At 28.7% G+C, this 21,316-nt stretch overlaps 2 protein-coding genes across 6 annotated transcripts in view; one reads left to right on the forward strand and one right to left on the reverse strand.

The window, feature by feature from the left end:
- Positions 1-513: 513 nt before the first annotated feature.
- The window catches only part of app (Palmitoyltransferase app), a 540,773-nt gene continuing 519,970 nt past the window's right edge, over positions 514-21,316 (reverse strand). For 2 of the 5 annotated variants that reach the window (XM_075307916.1, XM_075307917.1), the window contains exon 12: positions 514-11,936. In XM_075307916.1, the coding sequence (XP_075164031.1) occupies positions 10,861-11,936 (1,076 nt within the window). In that variant the 3' untranslated portion in view covers positions 514-10,860. Of the gene's footprint in view, positions 11,937-14,080; positions 14,224-21,316 lie in introns of all 5 variants that reach the window. The other 3 variants (XM_075307919.1, XR_012722156.1, XM_075307918.1) reach the window with 3 other exon arrangements.
- LOC142236000 (uncharacterized) lies at positions 1,834-2,310 on the forward strand. Its single transcript, XM_075307249.1, has one exon. The coding sequence runs from the start codon at positions 1,834-1,836 to the stop codon at positions 2,308-2,310; it is 477 nt and encodes a 158-aa protein (XP_075163364.1).

The raw sequence follows: 21,316 nt of genomic DNA on the forward strand, positions 1-21,316 counted from the left end.
GTTTTTCTAAAGATTTAGGGGGGAAGAATCAAAAATCACCTGACAACACTGTACCACAGTAGCTTTAAGTATTTTTGTGTTGTCTATAAGGTGTCATTGGTTGTGTTACTGTTTTAATTTTCTGTACCCCTGATACTTGTAAAATGAGATGTCGATATGCCTTTTCGATATTTATCCAATGTTAATCGCGAAATAATGGGAAAAATAAATATAAAGTTATTAAAAAGAACTCGAGCTTGAAAAAACATCAAATTCTAATAAAAAGGTCGAAGAAGAATCTTATATTAAAATTTCTTTATTTGAAATAAATATATACTTAATAGTATGTAAATTCTGGGTTCTACAGTTAAGGTTACATAATATTTAATGTTCAATATTTTTTCAGTGTAAGATAGCCAATACAATGCTATCTTACACTGAAAAACACTAAATAGAAAATATATAATTTTTACCCGTACTGTATACCTTACCGTACTTACTTACACCACCTTATAAATAAAAATTTGTATTGCATTATCTGTATATCATCTTGTTTTCTTTATTTTCATTCACAACATTTTCACATTATTATAATTTATTACACATTTGGTTTCTTGTCTCCTTATATAATTCATGTTTTAATAATTTAATTGTTTACTATATACCCTTCATGACTCTTTTTTTAATAGCTTAGTTTTCTTCGTTTAACGTGGTTTCTGAAGACATTTGTTTTTAATTTTAGAGATTTTCTTTTTCTTGGTTTGTGGTCATCATTTTTCGTTTGAATTCATCGAATGGGATTTCTTCAAATGTATTGAATGTATCATGTGTGTGTGTGTGTGAGAGTATGTGTATGTGTATGTATATTTATAATTTATAAATTTTAGTTGTATTACTATTTTGTTACGTTTCATTTCTTAGTGATTTGTATAGTGTTCATTTTGTTTTTAATTAATTATTAGTTTTTACAGTAAATATTTATTGAATATATGTGGTTTACGTTTGTATTTGTTTTAATTGCTTAGGTATCAATTTATATTTATAAATATTCATTTTAATTTTTTTATGCAATTTATTTATTTCTCCTGGTTATTTCAAATTTGTAAATAATTATTTTTTTTTATAAATAAAATGACGAAAATTTAAAAATCTCAATTTTATAAAAATAATTCAGTTGACAGTATTTATAAATGTTTTGTAAATTGTAAATTTTATTTAAGGACTTTTCTTTTTCATTCCTAGTAACTTATACAAAAAAAAAAAAAACAACAAAAATAAATAATATAATTTTGAACTGATTTGAGAATTATGTTAAATTACATAGACATACATAGAAAAGTTTGCAAATTAAGAAGATTTAATTAAACTTTCGTTTAAGTTCGAGTCCAGAGGTCGTGTTCTCTCGAACTGGGCCAAGAGTGTTAAATGCAAGAAATAACATCTCATAGAGATATACACTTGTCGACAAACAATTAAGTCACTCTGGTTGACATTTCTATTTGTTTACATATAACGGGTTCTCTCTCAACTATTTTCGCTTCCAATGCAACAATGTTGGAGTACCGCTACTTGTGCGTGCTAATCATTAAAATTGTCTATTATGTTATATGTGTTTCGCTGTTGAAGTAATCAGCAAGCTTTTCCAAATAGCTTGGAATTTGGTTGAACATACAATTGAATCATTTTATTTTTGAGTGGTAATTATGCAAATTTATCGCTTTCTTTGCAAAATAAATAAATTATTTTAACTTCTTAGAACATTCTTAAACACCCACTCGGAAATGTTCGGTATTATGGGCAAAAATAAAAGTTCGACTCCTGCTGAAAGAAAGATCATCTGGACATGCTACGAAAATGTGGGTTCTGTGGCTAAAAATCCTTAGTCTTTCACGTGGAAAGGTTGTTAATGCCATTAATCATTACAAACAATTTAACACATTGAACAACTTGCCTCGAAATGTGCCTCGAAAAAGTTCTGCTGCCGATGACCGGTTAATGGTTCAAATGAGTAAAGCTAATCCTTTTTTCACATCTAGTCAAATAAGGTCGGAAATGGAACAGAAATATAACGTTATAGTTTCCACAAGACCTGTGAGAAGGCGGTTGGTTGAAAGTGGACAACTTGATTGTAACAAAAAGGAACTTGATTCAGCGCCTGCGCCTGTAAAGCACAGTGGCCCCTCAGTTGTGGTTTGGGGGTGTTTTACATCCACCGGCGTTGGTCCATTAGCAAAAATCGAAAGAAAAATGAACGCGGATATGTATCGGGAAAATCTGAAGGATAATTTAGATGGTGAGTACTCAGAGAATTTGGCGCTAGCTTGGATCTGACAACGACCCAAAGCATACTTCGCGGGTGGTTAAATCTTTGTTAAATGACAACAAAATAAAAGTACTTGAGTGGCCAGCACAAAGCCCCGACCTTACACCCATAGAAAATTTATGGGGAATAAAAAGTTTCTATACGGATGCCGAGAACTCAGAAAGAATTATGGCAAGTTATTCAGAAGGAATGCTACAATATCACTGCCGATAAGTGTGAGTCGCTGGTCAAAACTTTACCTAATCGGTGTGCAGCAGTAATTCGCCAGAAGGTTTATACCATCAAGTACTAGAACTAAAATATGGAATAAGAAAAAATGTATTTTTTTAAGGAGAAATAGCCATAAGATTTAAAGTGACTTAATTATTTGTCCACCCTAATGTTAAGACATCACAAAACTAGATACATAAGCACACTTAATTTGTAATGAATTAATTTTTTACTATTAAATATTGTTTGAGACACTCGTTCTGAATAAATAGAGGTGATTTTGGTTAGAAATTTAAAAAGAATTTGCTTGTTATTTTAATTGAAAAATTTAATTTGTAGAATGACTTAATTGCGTGTCCAGAAGTGTAGGTCGAACGTGAGACCAACACTACTAGATCGAGAAGGATGGGAGAGTGGACTGAGATAAGGGACAAGACGAACTATTAGAGGACCTTGCAGGTTTAATAGGAGTGACGAAGGATAGCTTGTAAAGAAAGACACCGTGGTGCAATGGTTAGCATTTCCGCCTTAAGTCTAGAACTAAGATAACGTTTTCGCACGATAAACTGTTATACTCCATATAAAAAACGTTAGCGCGGAATAAATGCGAAATCTTTGTTTTGAGCATTTTCAAACACATATTTATACAACCCTGGATTTTTCGCACGAAAAAATAGGCAGGTATATTATTTCGCATAAATAATTTAACATCCCTGGGCTTGAGACCCTATTTACGGAGATAAATGAAGATATTCGTTTTTCGCAGAAACGAACTTAGTACTAAGCATTACACACAAAGGTTCCTGGTTTCAATCAAAGTTTTATTCGAGCACCAAAAAGTGCTCCATAGGAAAGATTGCGTAAGCTAAATTTTAAAACACGCAATTTACACAATATTAATGACAAATTTCTTTAATATAAGTAAATTTCACTTATAAGAATGTTCATAATATCTGCTCTAAAATTTTGTTTCATTAAACTTGGGACATCCATTTTTGAAACATTACCTTCCATAGTCGTATATTAAGGCAAATTTTCCTTAAAGTAAAGAAAATCATATTATTCAATAAGCCAAATTCTTTGAAATATAGAATACTTCATTTGAAGTGAGAAGATTTGGATCCAAAGATTATGACCGTCTCTTACAGATTGCGGCATTGATTCTAGGATCAATAAAATTGAATTTTGGGATACAGATCTAATTTATCGAATTTTCATTCTAATTTTAAAACCCATATTGTATTTTCTTAATTAAAAAAAAAACAAACTTTAACCCTTTCACTACCGAAATAAACCTAATGTTAAAAACTTTAAATTTTCTTCTGTTTCTACTACTACTAACAGCATGTAGAACAAAAATTGTCATTTTGAGAACATACTTCAATTAATTCAAAAGCTCATAACCTTGTTCTGAAAACTTAATTCTAGAATTGCGACCAAAAGGCCTTACGAAAATAAGCGCTATTTGGCCTATAATATCGTTCAAAGTGTGAGAAAAAATACAATAAAGAACTCGAAAAAGTATCAGCTATAGTTTTTATATGAATGTCCATTTACTAGAAACATATAGTTAAAAAATTGTCTCAAATTTTCGTATTTTTCGTTTATTTTTAAAGAAGTTTATAAATACGTATTTTAGTGCTCTCCAATATGGACAATATTTGTATTTGTATTTAGATTAAATCCTCTACTTTAAAATAACGTCGAGAAAAAATCGAAACTAAGTGGGAAAATAGAATTTGATGTCTTTTACGAATGTCCTTCTAAGTGGATATCGGTAGTAAAAGGGTTAAACCAAAGACGAACAATCGTAAAAATAAATCTTAGCCTATATCTGAAGTGTTTTATCTTAATTTTAAATACTCATAATATCAAAAATACTTTTCTTTATCTTAAGGATGATCTTTCTTTCCTCAAAGATATACGACTTTAATGGAGGAATGCAAAATTCAAAGATTCTGGTACTTAACTTAATGAAATTCTTGGAAGTAAAGATTATGAACTTTCTTTTAGTTAAAATTTCATTATTTGAAAGAAATGTGCCCTTAGGTTAGGTTAGGTTATGTGGCAGCCCGATGTATTAGGCTCACTTAGACTATTCAGTCCATTGTGATACCACAATGGTGAACTTCTCTCTTCCATGTTAAGCTCAATGACAAGGGACCTCCTTTTTATAGCCGAGTCCGAACGGCGTTCCACATTCCAGTGAAACCACTTAGGGAAGCTTTGAAACCCTCAGAAATGTCACCAACATTACTGAGGTGGGATAATCCACCGCTGAAAAACTTTTAGGTGTTCGGTCGTAGCAATAATCGAACCCACGACCTTGTGTATGCAAGGCGGGCATGCTAACCATTGCACCACGGTGGTCCCTAATGTGCCCTCAATATTGTGTGTCCTAAAAGTTAAGTTGCATAATATTTTTTTGTGGATATTTTTAATAGGGTTCAGACCAATATTTCGCCGCAGTACAAAATGACGACGTTAGTATATCCCTTTGATGAAGATTTTTAAAATTAAATGATTTGTATTAAAAATTGGCATAAAATGTTTACCTTTAATAAGGAGAAAGAATTAATTAAATTCTTCTAAATACACTCATAAAAAAATCTGCTAAAAGTTGCACTTATTGTCTGCTGTTATAGTTTTATTATTTATGGTCTAGTGAACAACAATTCGTAAAAGGGATGCAAATTGTTACCCATAGTATTTTCAAGTATGCTTAAAAATTCTTAAAATCAGATCAGCAAATATTTTATTAAATTCAGATTTTTTAGCAAATACAAGAATAACGCCCGAAATAGCCTCTATATTTCGAGCGAACTTAAATGTGTAGCAGTGTAATCGAGTTTCAAAATTGCAGACAATGTTTGCTATTTTAGCAAACCGTGACTGTCTTCAGCAGACTTTTTGCTGTTTTAACAGACTTTTCTGTATGTTTGTTCTAACAAATTTGTTTGGGTGTATTTCAGAGTGTGCTATTTTCAAAAATACGGGTATACATACATGTTTTTATTATGTAATGGCAAGAACATCAAATTAGTTTAAAACAATAATTAATATACATTTCTATAACGTTTGGAAAATTTAACTACACCCTTAGTAAAGTGCAGTAAACTTTAGGCTTAGCGTTTATACAACGAACAATTTTTAATACGAAATAAAATGGAAATCCATTAGAATAGTGAACAATTACATTACTTTTACGAAATTATTTAAACTTTAATGTAATCTTTCGTTAACATTGCGAAGATTTTCATATCAGTGGAAGTGGGTAAGTGTACCCAATTAAACTGTAATTTATTTATTAAAATTTATTTATAAAAAATCCAATTTTAAATTGTATCGTTAGTTATTCTTCGTTTATTTTTCGCAATTCTTTTTTGTTTTTGTTCTTTCTTTAATACAAAATATACAAATGATTTCTTAATCCGATATTATAATATCTATAAATATTTCTCTTTATTGTTAACATTCTTTTTATATTTAATACTTAAGAGCATATGGTCTTCATTGGTTTAACTAAAATGAATTCCTATGTTTTAAGGGTGTTATTTAATTATTGTAACAATTTTATTTCTCCCATTTGTTTTTAGATTTTTTGTTTCTAATTATTATTCGCATCGGTTTTTACTTAAGTTTTTAACTTTCTTATGTGATTTATTTTTGTAACACTTTTTTATAGGAGCATATTAAAGGTGATATTGAAAAAAAAATGTATTAACGTCTTTAGTATTCAAATTTTTAGGTTAATCTACGAAAAGGTAAAATAAAAACTATTTGCCATTCTTAATTGGAAAATGGTATACAAGAAGTTATCTCAGCTTTTAAGTGCTTCTTTATTACGATTTTTTGTCGATTTATCGTAATGGTTAATAGTGACATGAAAACAAAAAATCACAATGATAACTTAAAAACTTTTAATAAATCAAATCGCTAAAAGAAGGTTGGTCTACTATGGTATACCTTAAGGAAGATAGTCACCATGGTGCCTAGGATGACATGCCCGCATTGTATTCATAAGGCCTTTTTGATCGATTATCAAATGTTTTTCGATGGTGACTAATTCCCTCACAGTAGGTTAGGTTAGGTGGCAGCCCGATGTATCAGGCTCACTTAGACTATTCAGTCCATTCTGATACCACATTGGTGAACTTCTCTCTTATCACTGAGTGCTGCCCGATTCCATGTTAAGCTCAATGACGAGGGACCTCCTTTTTATAGCCGAGTCCGAACGGCGTTCCACATTGCAGTGAAACCACTTAGAGAAGTTTTGAAACCCTCAGAAATGTCACCAGCATTGCTGAGGTGGGATAATCCACCGCTGAAAAACTTTTTGGCAGGAATTGAAACCGCGACCTTGTGTATGCAAGGCGGGCATGCTAACCATTGCACCACGGTGGATCCCTTCCCTAACAGTAATGTTGATGACATTTCTAAGTATCTCAAAGTTTTTCCAAGCCCCATTTTCATTAAGCTCTGTTAGTGGTACGTTAGCTAACAAACTTTTAAACCGCACTATGGATATATCTGTCTATACATGGACATATCTTGTTCCATATGTCAGTTAGGTACTTAACTGCTGAACATTTTTCAGTTAAAGTTAACCGAAGAGATGGTATTTGCAATTTACTTTCTGTTAAGTGGCAGTTAAAGCCTAACGGAGCTACATGAAAATGGCCGTCAGTGGGTTCACCGTACTGTGAAATTCCATGAGGTTTAAGCTATTGAATCGTAATAAGAGAGTTAGTCTACGCGATATAGACATATCGATTTGCCACTATACCTGTCCTACAAAACGGCCATAGGAAAAAATCGCGACGTATCTGTGACCCATTGTAGCCCGAGAAAAGTTCTGAAAGTACTTTAACAGATTTTTCACAGAAAAAAATATAATTTTTTTGTCACCTTCGTGGCAATTAATTTTAGTTTCAATAACTTGAATGTGTAGTCATTCAATTAAAAAAATAATTGAATCAATAAAAAAAATGTATTTGATTTTATTAGTTTTTTATCTTTGATTTGTTTTTTTTTATTAAAATATTGTATTGATTGAATTAATTAATTTTCAAATTCTATTAAAATTCTAATTGGACAAATATAGATATGCACAAAGAAAACAAAATATTTTAAGACTCTTATCACAGAATCAATTTGTCCAATTAATTTTTAAATGAATTGCTTCTGTCAGGAAAAATAATAGTATCAATTAACAAAGCCAATTAAAAAATTAATCGATCCAATTAAACAATTAATTGGTCCAATTAATTATTGCTTTTGATTTTTAGTTTGATTTAGAAATTAATTGAATCAATTAAATTTTTAATTAAATATTCTATTAAAATTTTGAAATGAAAAATTTTTAGGGAGTTTTTTTCTGTGCATAAAATATGACGAAGATGCCGAGAACTTCAATTCAATTGACGCGCAATGGGATCGAATGAACCTCGGTGCTCCGAAGCTGATACATTTTACTACGATATTATTAAAATTAACAAAATACTAATATTTCTGGTGCAAATCTCTTGAGTTTTTTTTTGGTGAAATTATTACCAAAATATATAATCAATTTTTTCTTTCTTTTTTAAATTCGTAATACCAACTTTTGTCCCAGGGAAACTTTCCCAGCTTGTTTAGAACAAGGGGAAAAGAGAATTGTTTTATTTAGAGTGGGGACATTTTTTCAGGGAGTTGTTATTGATAATTGTGTTGAAGGTTGAATCGAAAAGTGTCAAATAAATTTTTGCAAAATATTAAAAAGGCAAAAATCTGCTTTTCGAATATATGTTTTCCCAAAAAAATATTTAGCATTCAAAATTCAATTGTTGAAGACAAAAATTTGAACACACAATTTTCTGATTACATTATGTAATTGTGAATTTTGCTAATGAAAGGTAGGGTAGGTAGGTAGGTATCATATAATCGCCTCCACCCTGGTTTATTTTCTTTTTTTGAAAATCAATCTCTCTTGTAATATACCGAAATAAAATTTTCTAAAGAAGTTTCGTATGGTTTTATTCTTCATAGATTAATTCTATTATAACACCAGTTCTAATACATATACATTTTTTGTTCTTGAAATAGTAAAATTTAGTTTTTGGAAGATATTTGATTTACTAACATACATAATTTAAAATAAGCATTACAAAAATAGACTTATCATAATAATAATTACAAATTAAAAAGAGTATAAATAATATGTACATTTAATTTTTTTATTACCAATAAAATTATATAAAATTAAATGTTGTGTTAATTTTTTTTATATATTACATGCTCTAAAATTGTAAGGAAATTTATTTGTATAAATTAAAAAAGTAAAAACAAAAATATTTATTAAAATATAAGTAAATGAATGTTCTCATATATATATGCAAAAAAATTCCTGATGATTTTGTTATTACCTAAATAATATTAATTATTACCTATATTTAGAAATATATGTATGTTCATATGTTACATTCCCTACTTTTCATTATTTATCGTTTTACCAAAAATAGCGGTGGGCCCATTTGCCTCATCATCACAAAAACGCTTTCAGTTTTCAACGAATTCCTGTAGAAATATATAATGAATTCTTCACCATTAGCATCTAGCTAGCTAAGTCCATATGATCAGTAAAGACAAAAGAGATAAGACAGCAAGGTATTACAATATACAGTTCCCTTAGATATAATTAATTAAATCATTGAAATCTAAGGGAAGAGCCAGAGCTTGTTTTTTCCTTCTGTTTTATATCGAACAAAAAACATTAGAAATATTATTGAGAAGTGTAATGTTAACGTTTTTTTTTATTATGGAACCAGACAATTTTTGAATAAATTTACAAATAAATATATATTCAGTTATGTGATATTTTATAAACAAGTCAATATTGAAGTTCATATTGCCCCCACTATAGAATCTCCGATAAAAATCATTTTAAAAACGATGACATGTCAGTTTCCATATATAAATATTCTTGCTTTAGAAAGTCATACCAAAAGATCTGTGAAAATGTAAAGATGAAGATGTTTTGACTGTTTCGAAATGTCAATTATTTGATTTTTCGATTATTAATTGTTTGTTTTCAAGAAATTATTAAACATTTAATTGATTCAACAATTAATTGTATTAAGTATCTTAAATAATTGTAGAAAGTATCTTAAATAGTTTTAATTGATACTATAACTGAAGGGATTAAAGAAAATTCAATTAAAAATTAGTTGAATCAATTGAAGAATTGAACACAAAAAATATTTTTTTTTGTGTAATGAATACCAAACAATTTTTTTTTTTATAAAATAAGAAAATTAGTTCTTTATCATTATTACTCGATATCGCAAATTAATATCGCTAATTAATATTATAGTATTCCTGAAGAATTGCGCAACATAAAATTCAATAAAACTAACATTTCGTTTAAAAATTGTAAGAAATTATTACAAAATTTATGATAAATTTCGTAGCAATCGATATTATTTAAAGTGGCGATTAAGGAATAACATTAACATTACTTACCCAGCAAAAAAAAGCGTCGCCAAAAAAGTAATGAAAATGTTCTTTTTGGATCCGGAAGTGGTGCAAAATTGACGCAGAAGCGACGAATTTAACATGGACTTGTCATAGGACAGAAGTCATCGATTTCAACAGCCGTTGCACTGAATTTGCATCGCTTCTTTAGGTGTGATCCGAATTCAATGTTTTGGATGTAAATTAAAAAAATTCTGTGATATTTTGTCAAATAAATATTTTTTATAATTTATATAATTTTTAATGGATTCTAACGCTTGTCGGAAACGTTTGACCTTAACTTTTTTCAAAAATTCACAATTTTTTCAGATTGGATTTAGCTTTTTTCGACAAAATTTAAATGATTTGTACCATTTTATGAATTCTTACTCCGTTTTTAACGTATTTGAAACAAAAAAGTTGAAATTACCCATTAAAAGTATGAAAAAACCAAGTTATAAAAAATTGAAAGAACATCATTGTGAGTGCATCTTCTGGAAGTGCTTTTAAAGTTGTGCCTTTGGAAGAACTTCTAAATTTTTTTGCTGGGTACTCAATATTTTAAGAAATATATATGCTCTTTGTCTTTGCTGGCTAAATGTAATGATATGGCCACAATAGGCAAACATTTGACCAAAATGGGTGTTAACATAAACTTTTTTCCAGGACCATTTTGGAAATATCAGGATACCGTTTTTGGAAAATAATCCTACTATGCTGTGATAGGTGAATTCCTCGATTCCGATATTCGATTCATGAATCTACTCAATATTATAAGAAATCTCTTCCATTTGTCTTTTCTGATTATATGTAAGAATATCTACAAGTTGCATTCTTTCGCCAGCCAGTGATTTTCGCTAAACTTTAAAACCCATAGTGGGTGGTGATGGTGAATTTCGTTGAGTTTTAACCAAACACGATTGCGAGGTATTGGCTAAACTGGCATCATCTAAACTATCCAAATCGAGAGCAGTATCTATCATGGTTGTATCATGTAAAATACGCAAACGACTTGAGCTTAGAGCAGATGAGGACATTTTCTGCAGTTTCACATTATCCGTAGCCGATGATGAGGCAACCAAAGACTTGGGGGCCGTAGTCAACACATCTGGGACATTGGTGAAATTAAATTGACGTTTATCATTGGCCTTTGCTTGGGGCACCAGTATAGAAACTGGATCATCTAAATCTAAATCGTCCGATAGAAGGGTAGAGGATAGATCCATAGGATTATGTGTGCCATGATGTGCTACAACCTTTGAGCTGGTATTATTGTTTTGTGTTGTGATCTGTTGTTGATTACGTTCATCCATAAGATTGGAATAAACATGGACATTGCTATTGTCCTGCATCTGAGTGGTTTCTTGGTGATCTGGTGAATTGGTGCTGGTGGTAACATTTGGAATATTCGAATACATATTCTCCGCCTGGGATATCGATTTGGCCATAGTAGTATTGTTTTCAGCATTACCACTTCCCATTATGGCAGCGGCCAAAAGATTAGCACCACTTCCTCGTGTCGTTAAAGGCATTTCGCTATGAGGCGATGTTACCGGTGTAGCAGTTGTCGATAATGATGCATCGAAATCTCCACTAAATAAATTGTTATAACTATCGGAGAGGTTATGACGTCGTTCGCGGGCTTTATTTGTAGCTGCTATGGCTGCTACGGCAGCCACTACTTCCGTATTGCCCACCACTACCACTTCATTGTCATCCAAATGCTCAGTACTTAAGGTTAAGCCATTGGTATTAGCCAACTCTATGTCATCCAATTCATCGCCCGATGAATCCAGATGGTTTCTTTGCTTATGATGACGAAAGCGCCGAGAATGCTGGAGTTGTGTTTGTGAATAATGATGCGAGGCTGGAACATCCATTTGGGACAATGGAATTTCATTATCAACCAAATGGGCTAGACTATTGGAATTACCTGGAATGAGAAAACCAAAATGCTATGAAATGTCAAATCATTACACATTGTTCTATATGAGAAAAAAACAAAAAACAAAACAATTCAACAAATACATATACATATAAACTAAATATCAAAATATATATATATACAAAATAAAATATTATATACGTATATATTTATAGTAACAATATTATATGTATCCCAGCTAGCATTTGGGTGATTGTTTTAACAAAAATCATGTAAATGAGTCATATTCGAGTACTTTAGGAGATCAAAAACTGCTATGTCAGTTATGTGATTATAATACGATACGAAAATGACTCGCGCTAATGGGCGTAAAATGAGTTCGTTATAAAATACAACAAAAAATAACAAAAATCTAACAAAAACCGTCTAGAGGAGTCATCTTCGAGTACTTTTGGTAATCAAAAACTGCTTAAACAGTTACGGGACCAAAAAATGGCACGAAAATGACTCGCGCTAATGGGCATAAAATGTGTTCGATTTAAAATCGTCTAAAGGAGTCATCTTCGAGTACTTTTGGTGATCAAATAATGATCTTACAGAGTTATTGCAAGTGTTTTTTTATTTAAATCACAATTTTAACGGGGCAATCTCTATAATATTGTCAGAAATATTGTCAGAAACTTCCATTTAATAATAAAAACGATTTAAATGAATTTGAAAATTTGCTACAGGAAAATGAAGAAAAGCTGAAACAAATTGTAAGTATGAAAGACGACGAAACAAACTAACAAATAAAATTGATAATTTATAATTGTTCTTAACACTGTTTACATTTTTTAGAAAGAGGTTACAGCAAAAAGCGGCGGAGAAGGACACGCACAATTTTTAAGATATTCAGTTCGGAAAGTATATTCCGATGAACTGGCTACATTATATGGCTGGAAGGGGACTAGCACTAAGCCCAGTGCTGAAAAATCTTTCATAATAACTTTAATTAAAAGTAAGTAAATATTTATAATACAAATAATAATTAAATTTTATTACAAGAAAATCACTTATATATTTTTAGATATATGTCATCTTAAATACGAAACGACAGACAGGGAAATGAAAGTCGTATTACAAAAACATTTTGTCCATGCTAAGGATCGTTTGACAAAAACGAAAAGAAGTGATTAAGTATATATATTTTTTTATTTAATTTTATAAAAATTAATTGTTTTTTTTTTTTCATTTAAAGAAATATTAACAAATGATTGTTATTTATAATTTTGTTATTAAATTCTAAGTATTTTAATTAAAATAATTATAATACAAATATTAATATTAAATATTTATATTAATAAAAAACACGTATTATTAATTAAAGGGAAAGGGTTCAGAAAAACCGACTCAAAAATGCACTTAGAAGAGTCATTTGCGATTAGAAATATGACTATTAAATGACTCATAAGTGACTCATAAATAGAGTAATATGTGATCAATTAAAGACTCGTAAGGGATTATTATCATAATTGAAAAACGACTCGGAAAAGAATCGCAGATGAGGTATATTAAGACAAAAACTGATCAAAAAACGATTCAAAAAAGACTTTAATGCTACTAAAAAATGAGTCGAAAAAGACTCCAAAATATTATAGAAGAAGACTCATAAATGATTTATAAAGAAGAGTCGCGGGTAGTCACGTTTTTCTCCCGACAAAAGAGTCTTTTATGTTCATAAAATGAGCTCATATTCTGCCTTTTTAATCGCCAAGTAGACTCGAAAAAGACTCGAAAGTGCTTAAACAACGACAAAAATGCTAGCTGGGATATTATTCAATTATTACAAATTAGCATTCCAATTGTTAGAATAGTATGTGTGATTTTTTGAAAATTATAAATCAGCATTTATTAAAACAAATTCATTTAGCTTCTTTTTGAAAGCCTTAAAATAAATTAAAAAATAAAACATAAAATTATTTTTGGGGGAAAATAATTTAACAAATTCTCTAAATTAAATTATAACATTTAAAAAGCAGCAACTTATTTTTAACAAAATTATATACTCTTATATAATTTATTTTTAATCTATAACTGATATAATATTTTACTCTAAATAATGATAAATAAAAAGAACAGAAATTATCTATACACTTTATAATATTGGGGTTTATTTACACAACAAAAGAAACATAATTATTTTGGATTACTTGTTGTTTTTGTTGTTGACAAAAATTTAACTCTACTTGCAAATTTTGTTCTTCGTTTTTTTTTTTTTGAGACATCCTCATCATTCAAAAACTTTGAGAACGTTCATCGCTTCCCATCAGTAGGGGTTCAACTAAATCAGGGGCTTCAAAAATAAATAAAAAAAAAAATACGGAAAAAAAGAAAAAAAGAGGTATCACATAAAATTAAGATAAGGCCGAAAGTGTAGTCCAACGAACTTTTGTGATATTGACTGATGAAAGAAAGTTATGATGTTTTGCAAGAAGGCCTACTTAGGACTCATGAATGAATAAATGTGAGCGAATGATTTTCTAAATTTATACTCGTAGGAAGAAGGTTATAACAATGTATTTAATTTTTTGAATTTACACTGAAAATTTTTCGATATTGGGTATCTAGAGTGATTGTAGAGGACTTTAAATAATTAAGAAAATTATCAAGTGCAAGTATTTTCTATAGAGAAATTTCTAAAAAAAAAAATAATAATAATAATTCCCTAAAGTATCCTCAGAAAAGTCAACGGAAATTTACAAATAAATTACAAATATGAGAACATTTTTATTATTTTTATTATGTTTCGCAATGGGGAAAAGGTTTTTAACAAATGAAATACACAATTTTTCTAAATTCAAAATTCCCACATAAATATGTTTCTAAAATTTTGTGAATTCCACTTCAATTGTGTCAAGAAAATTATCTTAAACTTCGCATAGTACTAAAGGCATTTTCAAAAATGTTAACTCCACAGTATTGGTTTCATTTTTCCAAATAAAAACAAAAAAAAAATACTATAAAAGTTACTATTAGTGATTGCAATCTTCAAGATTTAACTTGCCGATATTCCTTATTAGTGGATTTTGGACAATTTATAAGATTTTATCATCCTCTTTTGTACCCAATATCGAAATATTTTCTAATAATTTATATAAAATTATTTACTTTTCGATAATAATACACAGATAATAAGTCTGGAATATGTATATTCGTATACAAGTAATATAGGTACACACAAAAAAAATTTCACGAAAATTTTTCCAATTAAAATTTTAATTGAGTTTTAAAAAATATTCAATTAAAAATTTAATTGATTCAACAAATTTTTTAATTGAAACAAAAATCAATCACAAAAATAATAATATCAATTAATTTTTTAATTGGATCAATTAACTTTTTAATTGACCTTCAATTAATCTTTTAATTGATACTATCATTTCTGTGATTGAAGACATTTCAATTAAAAATTAATTGGATCAATTAATTTTGTGATTGAATCAGAAAAAAAATTTTTTGTGTGTAGGTAGTAGGTGATTTTGTTATAAATTTTCTTTAACAATATCAACATAAACATAACCAAAAATTTCACCAACACAATTGTAGTTACTTTAAGAAAACCCAAAAGAAATTAAATTAAATATATGTATAATATATTAAACATAATATTTTGAACAGAGAGAAGCTACTGCAACTTAAACAAATTCAAACCTAATAATAATATTTGGAGAAAACCAAAAAAAAAAAAAAAGAATGGAACAAAATATCACACGCCTAATTTTTATTTAAATGCCAAACAATAAGAAAAAAAAACATCAAATCAAAGGTGAATATTTTGTGAAGTTTTTTGAAAACACAATAATAACACAAATGTACTGTAAATATTTATAGAGTTATATTGTATAGTAAAAATAAATAATTTTTTTATTTTATTGGTATTTTTTAATATTTTCTTTTTTTTATTAAGAAATAAAAGTGATTTTGGTTAAGATTTGTTTTATTTACGTTTGAAACTCACCGTCAGAAATGCTCAACAAAAACGTTTTTTTTAACCGCTCAAAAATCACATTGTATTTTTAGTTAGTTTGGTATTTTTTTAGGGTTGTTTTTGGTTTGTTTGTTTTGGAAATGAAGCGTAAAAGTTAAAGAAAATTTTTGTTGTTTAAAAATGTGGTTTAGAAATTCATTTTATAACAAAAGGAAAAATGTTGTAAATTTTTAGTAATATTGTAGAATGACAATATCTTTGATTTGTTTTTTGATGATATCAGGTAAGAACACCAGACAACAATAAAAAAAATAAAATTTCGAATATTACATATCTTAATTTTTTCCTTTTTCTATTCTCACAAGAATTTGTATCGCTGGTTATTGTTTTCATTACATGCCTAAAAGTATGCTTCATAAAATTTGGAACTATATTCAATTTAATTGTGGTGTTTAATGAAGGAAGTTTTATCCTGAACTTTAAGCTCTGTATGTGAGTAATATAACCGCATCGATTTATTTTAAATGTCCCTGGAACCTAGGGAGGAAATGAATGATTATTATTTTAGAAACAAATTATACTCATCATGGTATCATTACCACCAACCAAAGATGCCCAAAAATTAACTGATTTATGAATTGCTATAATAGAAGATGTGTACAGGAGATATATATCACGTCAGATTTAAGGAAAACAAAGGAATTACAAGGTGGTATAAAACAAAGAAAATATTTTCTTAAACACCTACCAAAACTGTCAATAAAAGATAGGATGATACATTTAATCGAAACTTATCTAGAGGTACCCATAAGCCAGGCAAGAAGCTAGGCTGATATTTATACACAAAGCTGAAAATCCGACTTATGGGAATCCGATAAGTCGGAGACCTATGTATAAGAGTAATAACTGTTCTCCTGAATATACGAAAAGCCGGATTGTGTGTGATATGCTAAGGTTTAATCAACACGGAAGGGACTATTGGTGAAGACACACCTACAACAGGTGGAATAAAGAAGTTCCTCAAGGCTTTTTTGAAGGAGGCGTAACTTCGCAAGAAATCCTAAGTGAGAGCTGACTTTGCAATTTCTAGGCGTTAAATTTTGAACCGCTAGAAGAAAATCGAATTTACTGTAGGATTCTTTGCCAAGACTTTGGCAAATTCTGACCAATGTTAGCTCCTGTTGAGTAACATTAGACAGCAAACTTTATTGGAATGTAGGAGTGATTTCAAACCCATCACACTGTTAGAAAAATATGTTTTTCATATGTTCCGATATAAACAAAATGTGTTTCGGGCACAATTTTAAAACACAATATATTTAAGTTCAAACCTGTAATGTTCCTAAACTAACACTAAATGTTTGGGACATCTATGTTAATATATTAGAATATATTATGTTTGGGGCATGAATGTTTCATAAAAATCCTATGTGTAAATGCAAACATATATAAATTTACAAATTTCGACTAAACATACATATGTTGTGATATTTTATTCAAAGCGACAGAGAGAGTATAGAGAAAGAGATAGAAATGGAAACCGGGAGAGTTGACGAAAGATATCAACATAACACAGTTAAAGAATCAAAAGAGAACAATTTCTGTGAAACCGTTTGTATGTTGTTTCGGAAAACTGTTTTATGATAAGGCCAAAAATTGAATATGCTTAAGTCTAAATATTATTTAATTTGAATAAAGAGAATAGACATTCGGAACCAAGAGAATAGACATTTGAAAAAAAAAACAGCATATGTTTTCGCCTTGAGAACAGCATTTTATGTACGAGTATGTGTGGACATGTGTTTTGTTTATCATTTGGGCATTATGGGCACAATTTTTTTTTTTTGGTTCGTTAAAATAAATCAGGAATCTTCATAAAAATAACGAAAGGGCAATATACTCTTTTTAGAGTTGGGACAGTAAAATGAAATAAAGAGGAAATAGTGAAAAATTACACAGTAAAATGTATAAAAACAAAGTTTAGTTCCTATTTATTAATAAGTAGTCCATGAGGAGTTGACGGACACCTTCAAATATAAAATCGGGCTAAGTTCGAGTTTTGCAGCTAAAACCATTTAAAAAATTTATTTTCTTTAAAATGAATTATTAAAGAAAAATAAAAGGCATTTTAGAGCGATGGTGTTAAATGCTAGTAAAAAACTGTTCACGCCTAAATAAATTTATGTTTATATTATAAAATTATTTATGTATGTTTATACTCGACTCCACATTCTTCTTTTGTTAGAGTTTTTGAATTCCTTCCAAATTTTAAAGTTTTGTACCAGAATCAATTTTTTGTTACAAAATTGTTATTTTTGCAATAAAAAATAATATTTTATCCAAAAATCAGTCAATTTCATTTATATCAAGCACTGTTACTGACTATAAATCTTTAATAACCCACATTTCGAAGTTTCATTATAAAAATTTAATATAGTATAAATATAAATGTGTAAATTAAAAAAAAAAGTGTTCGGTCGGAGCAGGGATTGAACCCACGACCCTTTGCATGCAAGGCAGACATGCTAACCACTGCTCCACGTGGCAAACAAATGTTTGTTTCTGTTAAATAATGTTATGTTTGCATGTGCTCGTGGGCGCTGCAAACTATGCTATATAAATGTAACTTATAACGATAATTATCTACTGGTGACTATAACAGCTACGTAGCCCAGTGGATAGTGTGTTGGCTTACAAACTGTATGGTCCTCGGTTCGATTCTCCGTGCAGGCGGAAGGTAAAATTTGAAAAATTTTTGGATAGTGTGTTGCTTTACAAACTGTATGGTCCTCGGTTGGATTCTCCGTGCAGGCGAAAGGTAAAATTTGAAAAATTATTTTTTTGAAATTCTCAATTAAATCTCCAAGTTCCAAATTCAAAAATTTTGTCCCCGTTCAAAACAAAAAACCCCAAATTTTCTTATTAGTATTTTTGCAATTCCAACCTATCTACTTTGTTGTCTGATGCTTACATAGAACAATAAATGAATGGTGATAAATAAAGGCTGAAGTAAGAGAGTGAAATAAGATTATGGAAAAGTTAAAATATCTGAAGAGAGTGGAAAAAGAAGAAGAAGAGAAACCTTTGGCAAATATCCCAAAGCCCATACCTTAATAATTTTTTTTTTATAAGAAAGTAATTAAAATTTGAAATGAAATGGAAGAGAATCGTCATACTAACACTCTCATTGTAACATAGGAATAAAAAACCGCATTAAGGCTAATAACATAAGTGGCTAAACCAAATATAAGAAATCCTTAAAAAATAAATAAATTTATATTCCAAATGATGAAATAAAAATTTAGTACAATATAATATAACAAAAAAGAAAAAAAAATAATAGTAAAAAATTTAATACTAAAGACGTAATATTATTTTTCTGTTTGGAATGTTAGAAAAAATTATTATATTCGAGTGTATTATGTGATGGAACATTTGGGGTCAGAGTGATTTTGGATCGGTGTTTTTCTTTGTTATTTGTTGAAATATATATATATAATGTATCTTTTGTTTTAAGGTTTCATGTGGGCTTTATTGTTTGGTTTGTTTTTGTTTTGGTTTACGAAGCTTCAGCAACATCAATTGTGTTCCAGTACAAAGTATTTGTTTTTTTTTTTTTTTTCGGTTTTCATCCTTATCCTCTAGAGTACTAACTAACTAATGGTATATGTATAAATATATTATTTTTATTTTTTGGTTTGTTCTTTATATATAATGGTTTTTAATATTTTATAAATATTTTCAATGACAACAATTTCGTTTATGTGTATGATTTTTGTTTTCAACATACTAACTTAATTTTCATATATATAATGTATATATAGATGTTTAACACTTAACAGTTACCTTTTATATTTAGTTTAGTTATTGACATATTTTACTAAATTTTTATTAATTTCTTTGTCATTGACATAGCCTTGGTTTTAATTTTAATTGTTTTTTTTTTTGCTTCTTGTGTAAAAGGAACTTAAATATGAGTTTTGTTTTCCATACGTTTCTGTTAATTCAATTAATTAAAATATCCTTATTTCGATCAACTGATTTCGATATTCTTTTTAATGGTATTTAGTTTAATAATGTTTATATTTATTATTATAGTTATGGTTGTTTGTTGTTTAACTGGTTGTTGTTTCATTAAAATGGCAGTTCTCAGCTAAGATTCTGTTTTTTTTTTTCGTATTTGATTTATTTTTATATTCTAACATTTGTTTGGTTGTTGTTTTATTGTATTTTGTTTTTTTTGTATACTTATTTTCTTTTTCGTTTTTTAGTCTGATATTACAAATAGTTTTGTTCATAAAAATTTTCGTTTGTTGGTAATTCGTAATTGGTATAAATTTCCTATTTAATTTTTTCTATTATTTTCGATTTAGTTTTTTTTTCATTTTTCATTTAATTTCAACATTTTCAAATTGAAACCTCATATAAAAAAGTTACAAAATGTTTACAAATAAAAAATCATTATATTAGTATTTTTCTCATATGTCGTATTAATTAAAACATAAATATTTGAATATTCTACAATATGTATTATATTTATCTAAATATTAAATATATTCACCTTATACTACATCAGTATTATTACAGATATATGTGTTGTCGATTAAGAGCTCTGGCTATGAAAATTTAAGAACAATTTCTCTCAGAGTTCTCAGGGAAAGCCCTACTACTGAATAACTAACCAAATCGTGTCTGGTTTCGTAGGATCAGAAATTGATTCTTTCGTAGAATAAATAATTTTAAATAATTAAAAAAAAAATTATATTAGTTATGTAGTTCCGATTGATGAAATAACACGGTAGTGAAGAAGGATCAAAAAGAGGGGAAAACCAAAAGTTTACTTTCGAATTGGCAAATAATTTGAGTAGGTTTTCGGAGTCCTTTATTTAAACTTGCACAAATATAAGCCATATAAAATTCCTTGGGCTTAGTTTTCATATAAAAACTTATGTAGGATGTGGTAATAAGTCCAATGTTACTAAAGAATATTTCATTTAAGCTATAAATATGCAAACAAATAGTTATTTATTGGTACGTATGATAATAAATATCATCTTCGTAGCGAGATAGGGACATTATTCCATACAATTTTGAACATTTTTGGGGGTTTGTTTATTTTTAAAATTTAGATTTCTTTTCATTATACAAAGAAACTGTATTTAGATTTCTTTTCATTATACTGTATTGAGATTTTTTTTCATAATTTGTGTGTGAGGTTTAATTTAAATGTAAATATTTGTTGTGACCATAAATCAATTTAAAGATTTTATTCCGAATGATTCTTTATAACTCCGTCAGATCCATTGGTGCGTATGATTATTTGAAATGGTTTATTATTGCATACATATCACAACACTCATACGCCTGGATGCACTTTGGTTTAAGAATTGAATAGAATGTTTGAAAACATATAAAATACCAGTAAAGAAAATGTAAGTTGTTCCACAAATACCTCAAA

This window comes from Haematobia irritans, chromosome 4, assembly GCF_050003625.1.
Source record: "Haematobia irritans isolate KBUSLIRL chromosome 4, ASM5000362v1, whole genome shotgun sequence".
Classification (NCBI taxonomy): domain Eukaryota; kingdom Metazoa; phylum Arthropoda; class Insecta; order Diptera; family Muscidae; genus Haematobia; species Haematobia irritans.

Excerpts from the sequence above, each read along its gene's own strand:
- LOC142236000 (XM_075307249.1), top strand. The coding sequence starts at position 1,834 with ATGTGGGTTCTGTGGCTAAAAATCCTTAGTCTTTCACGTGGAAAGGTT.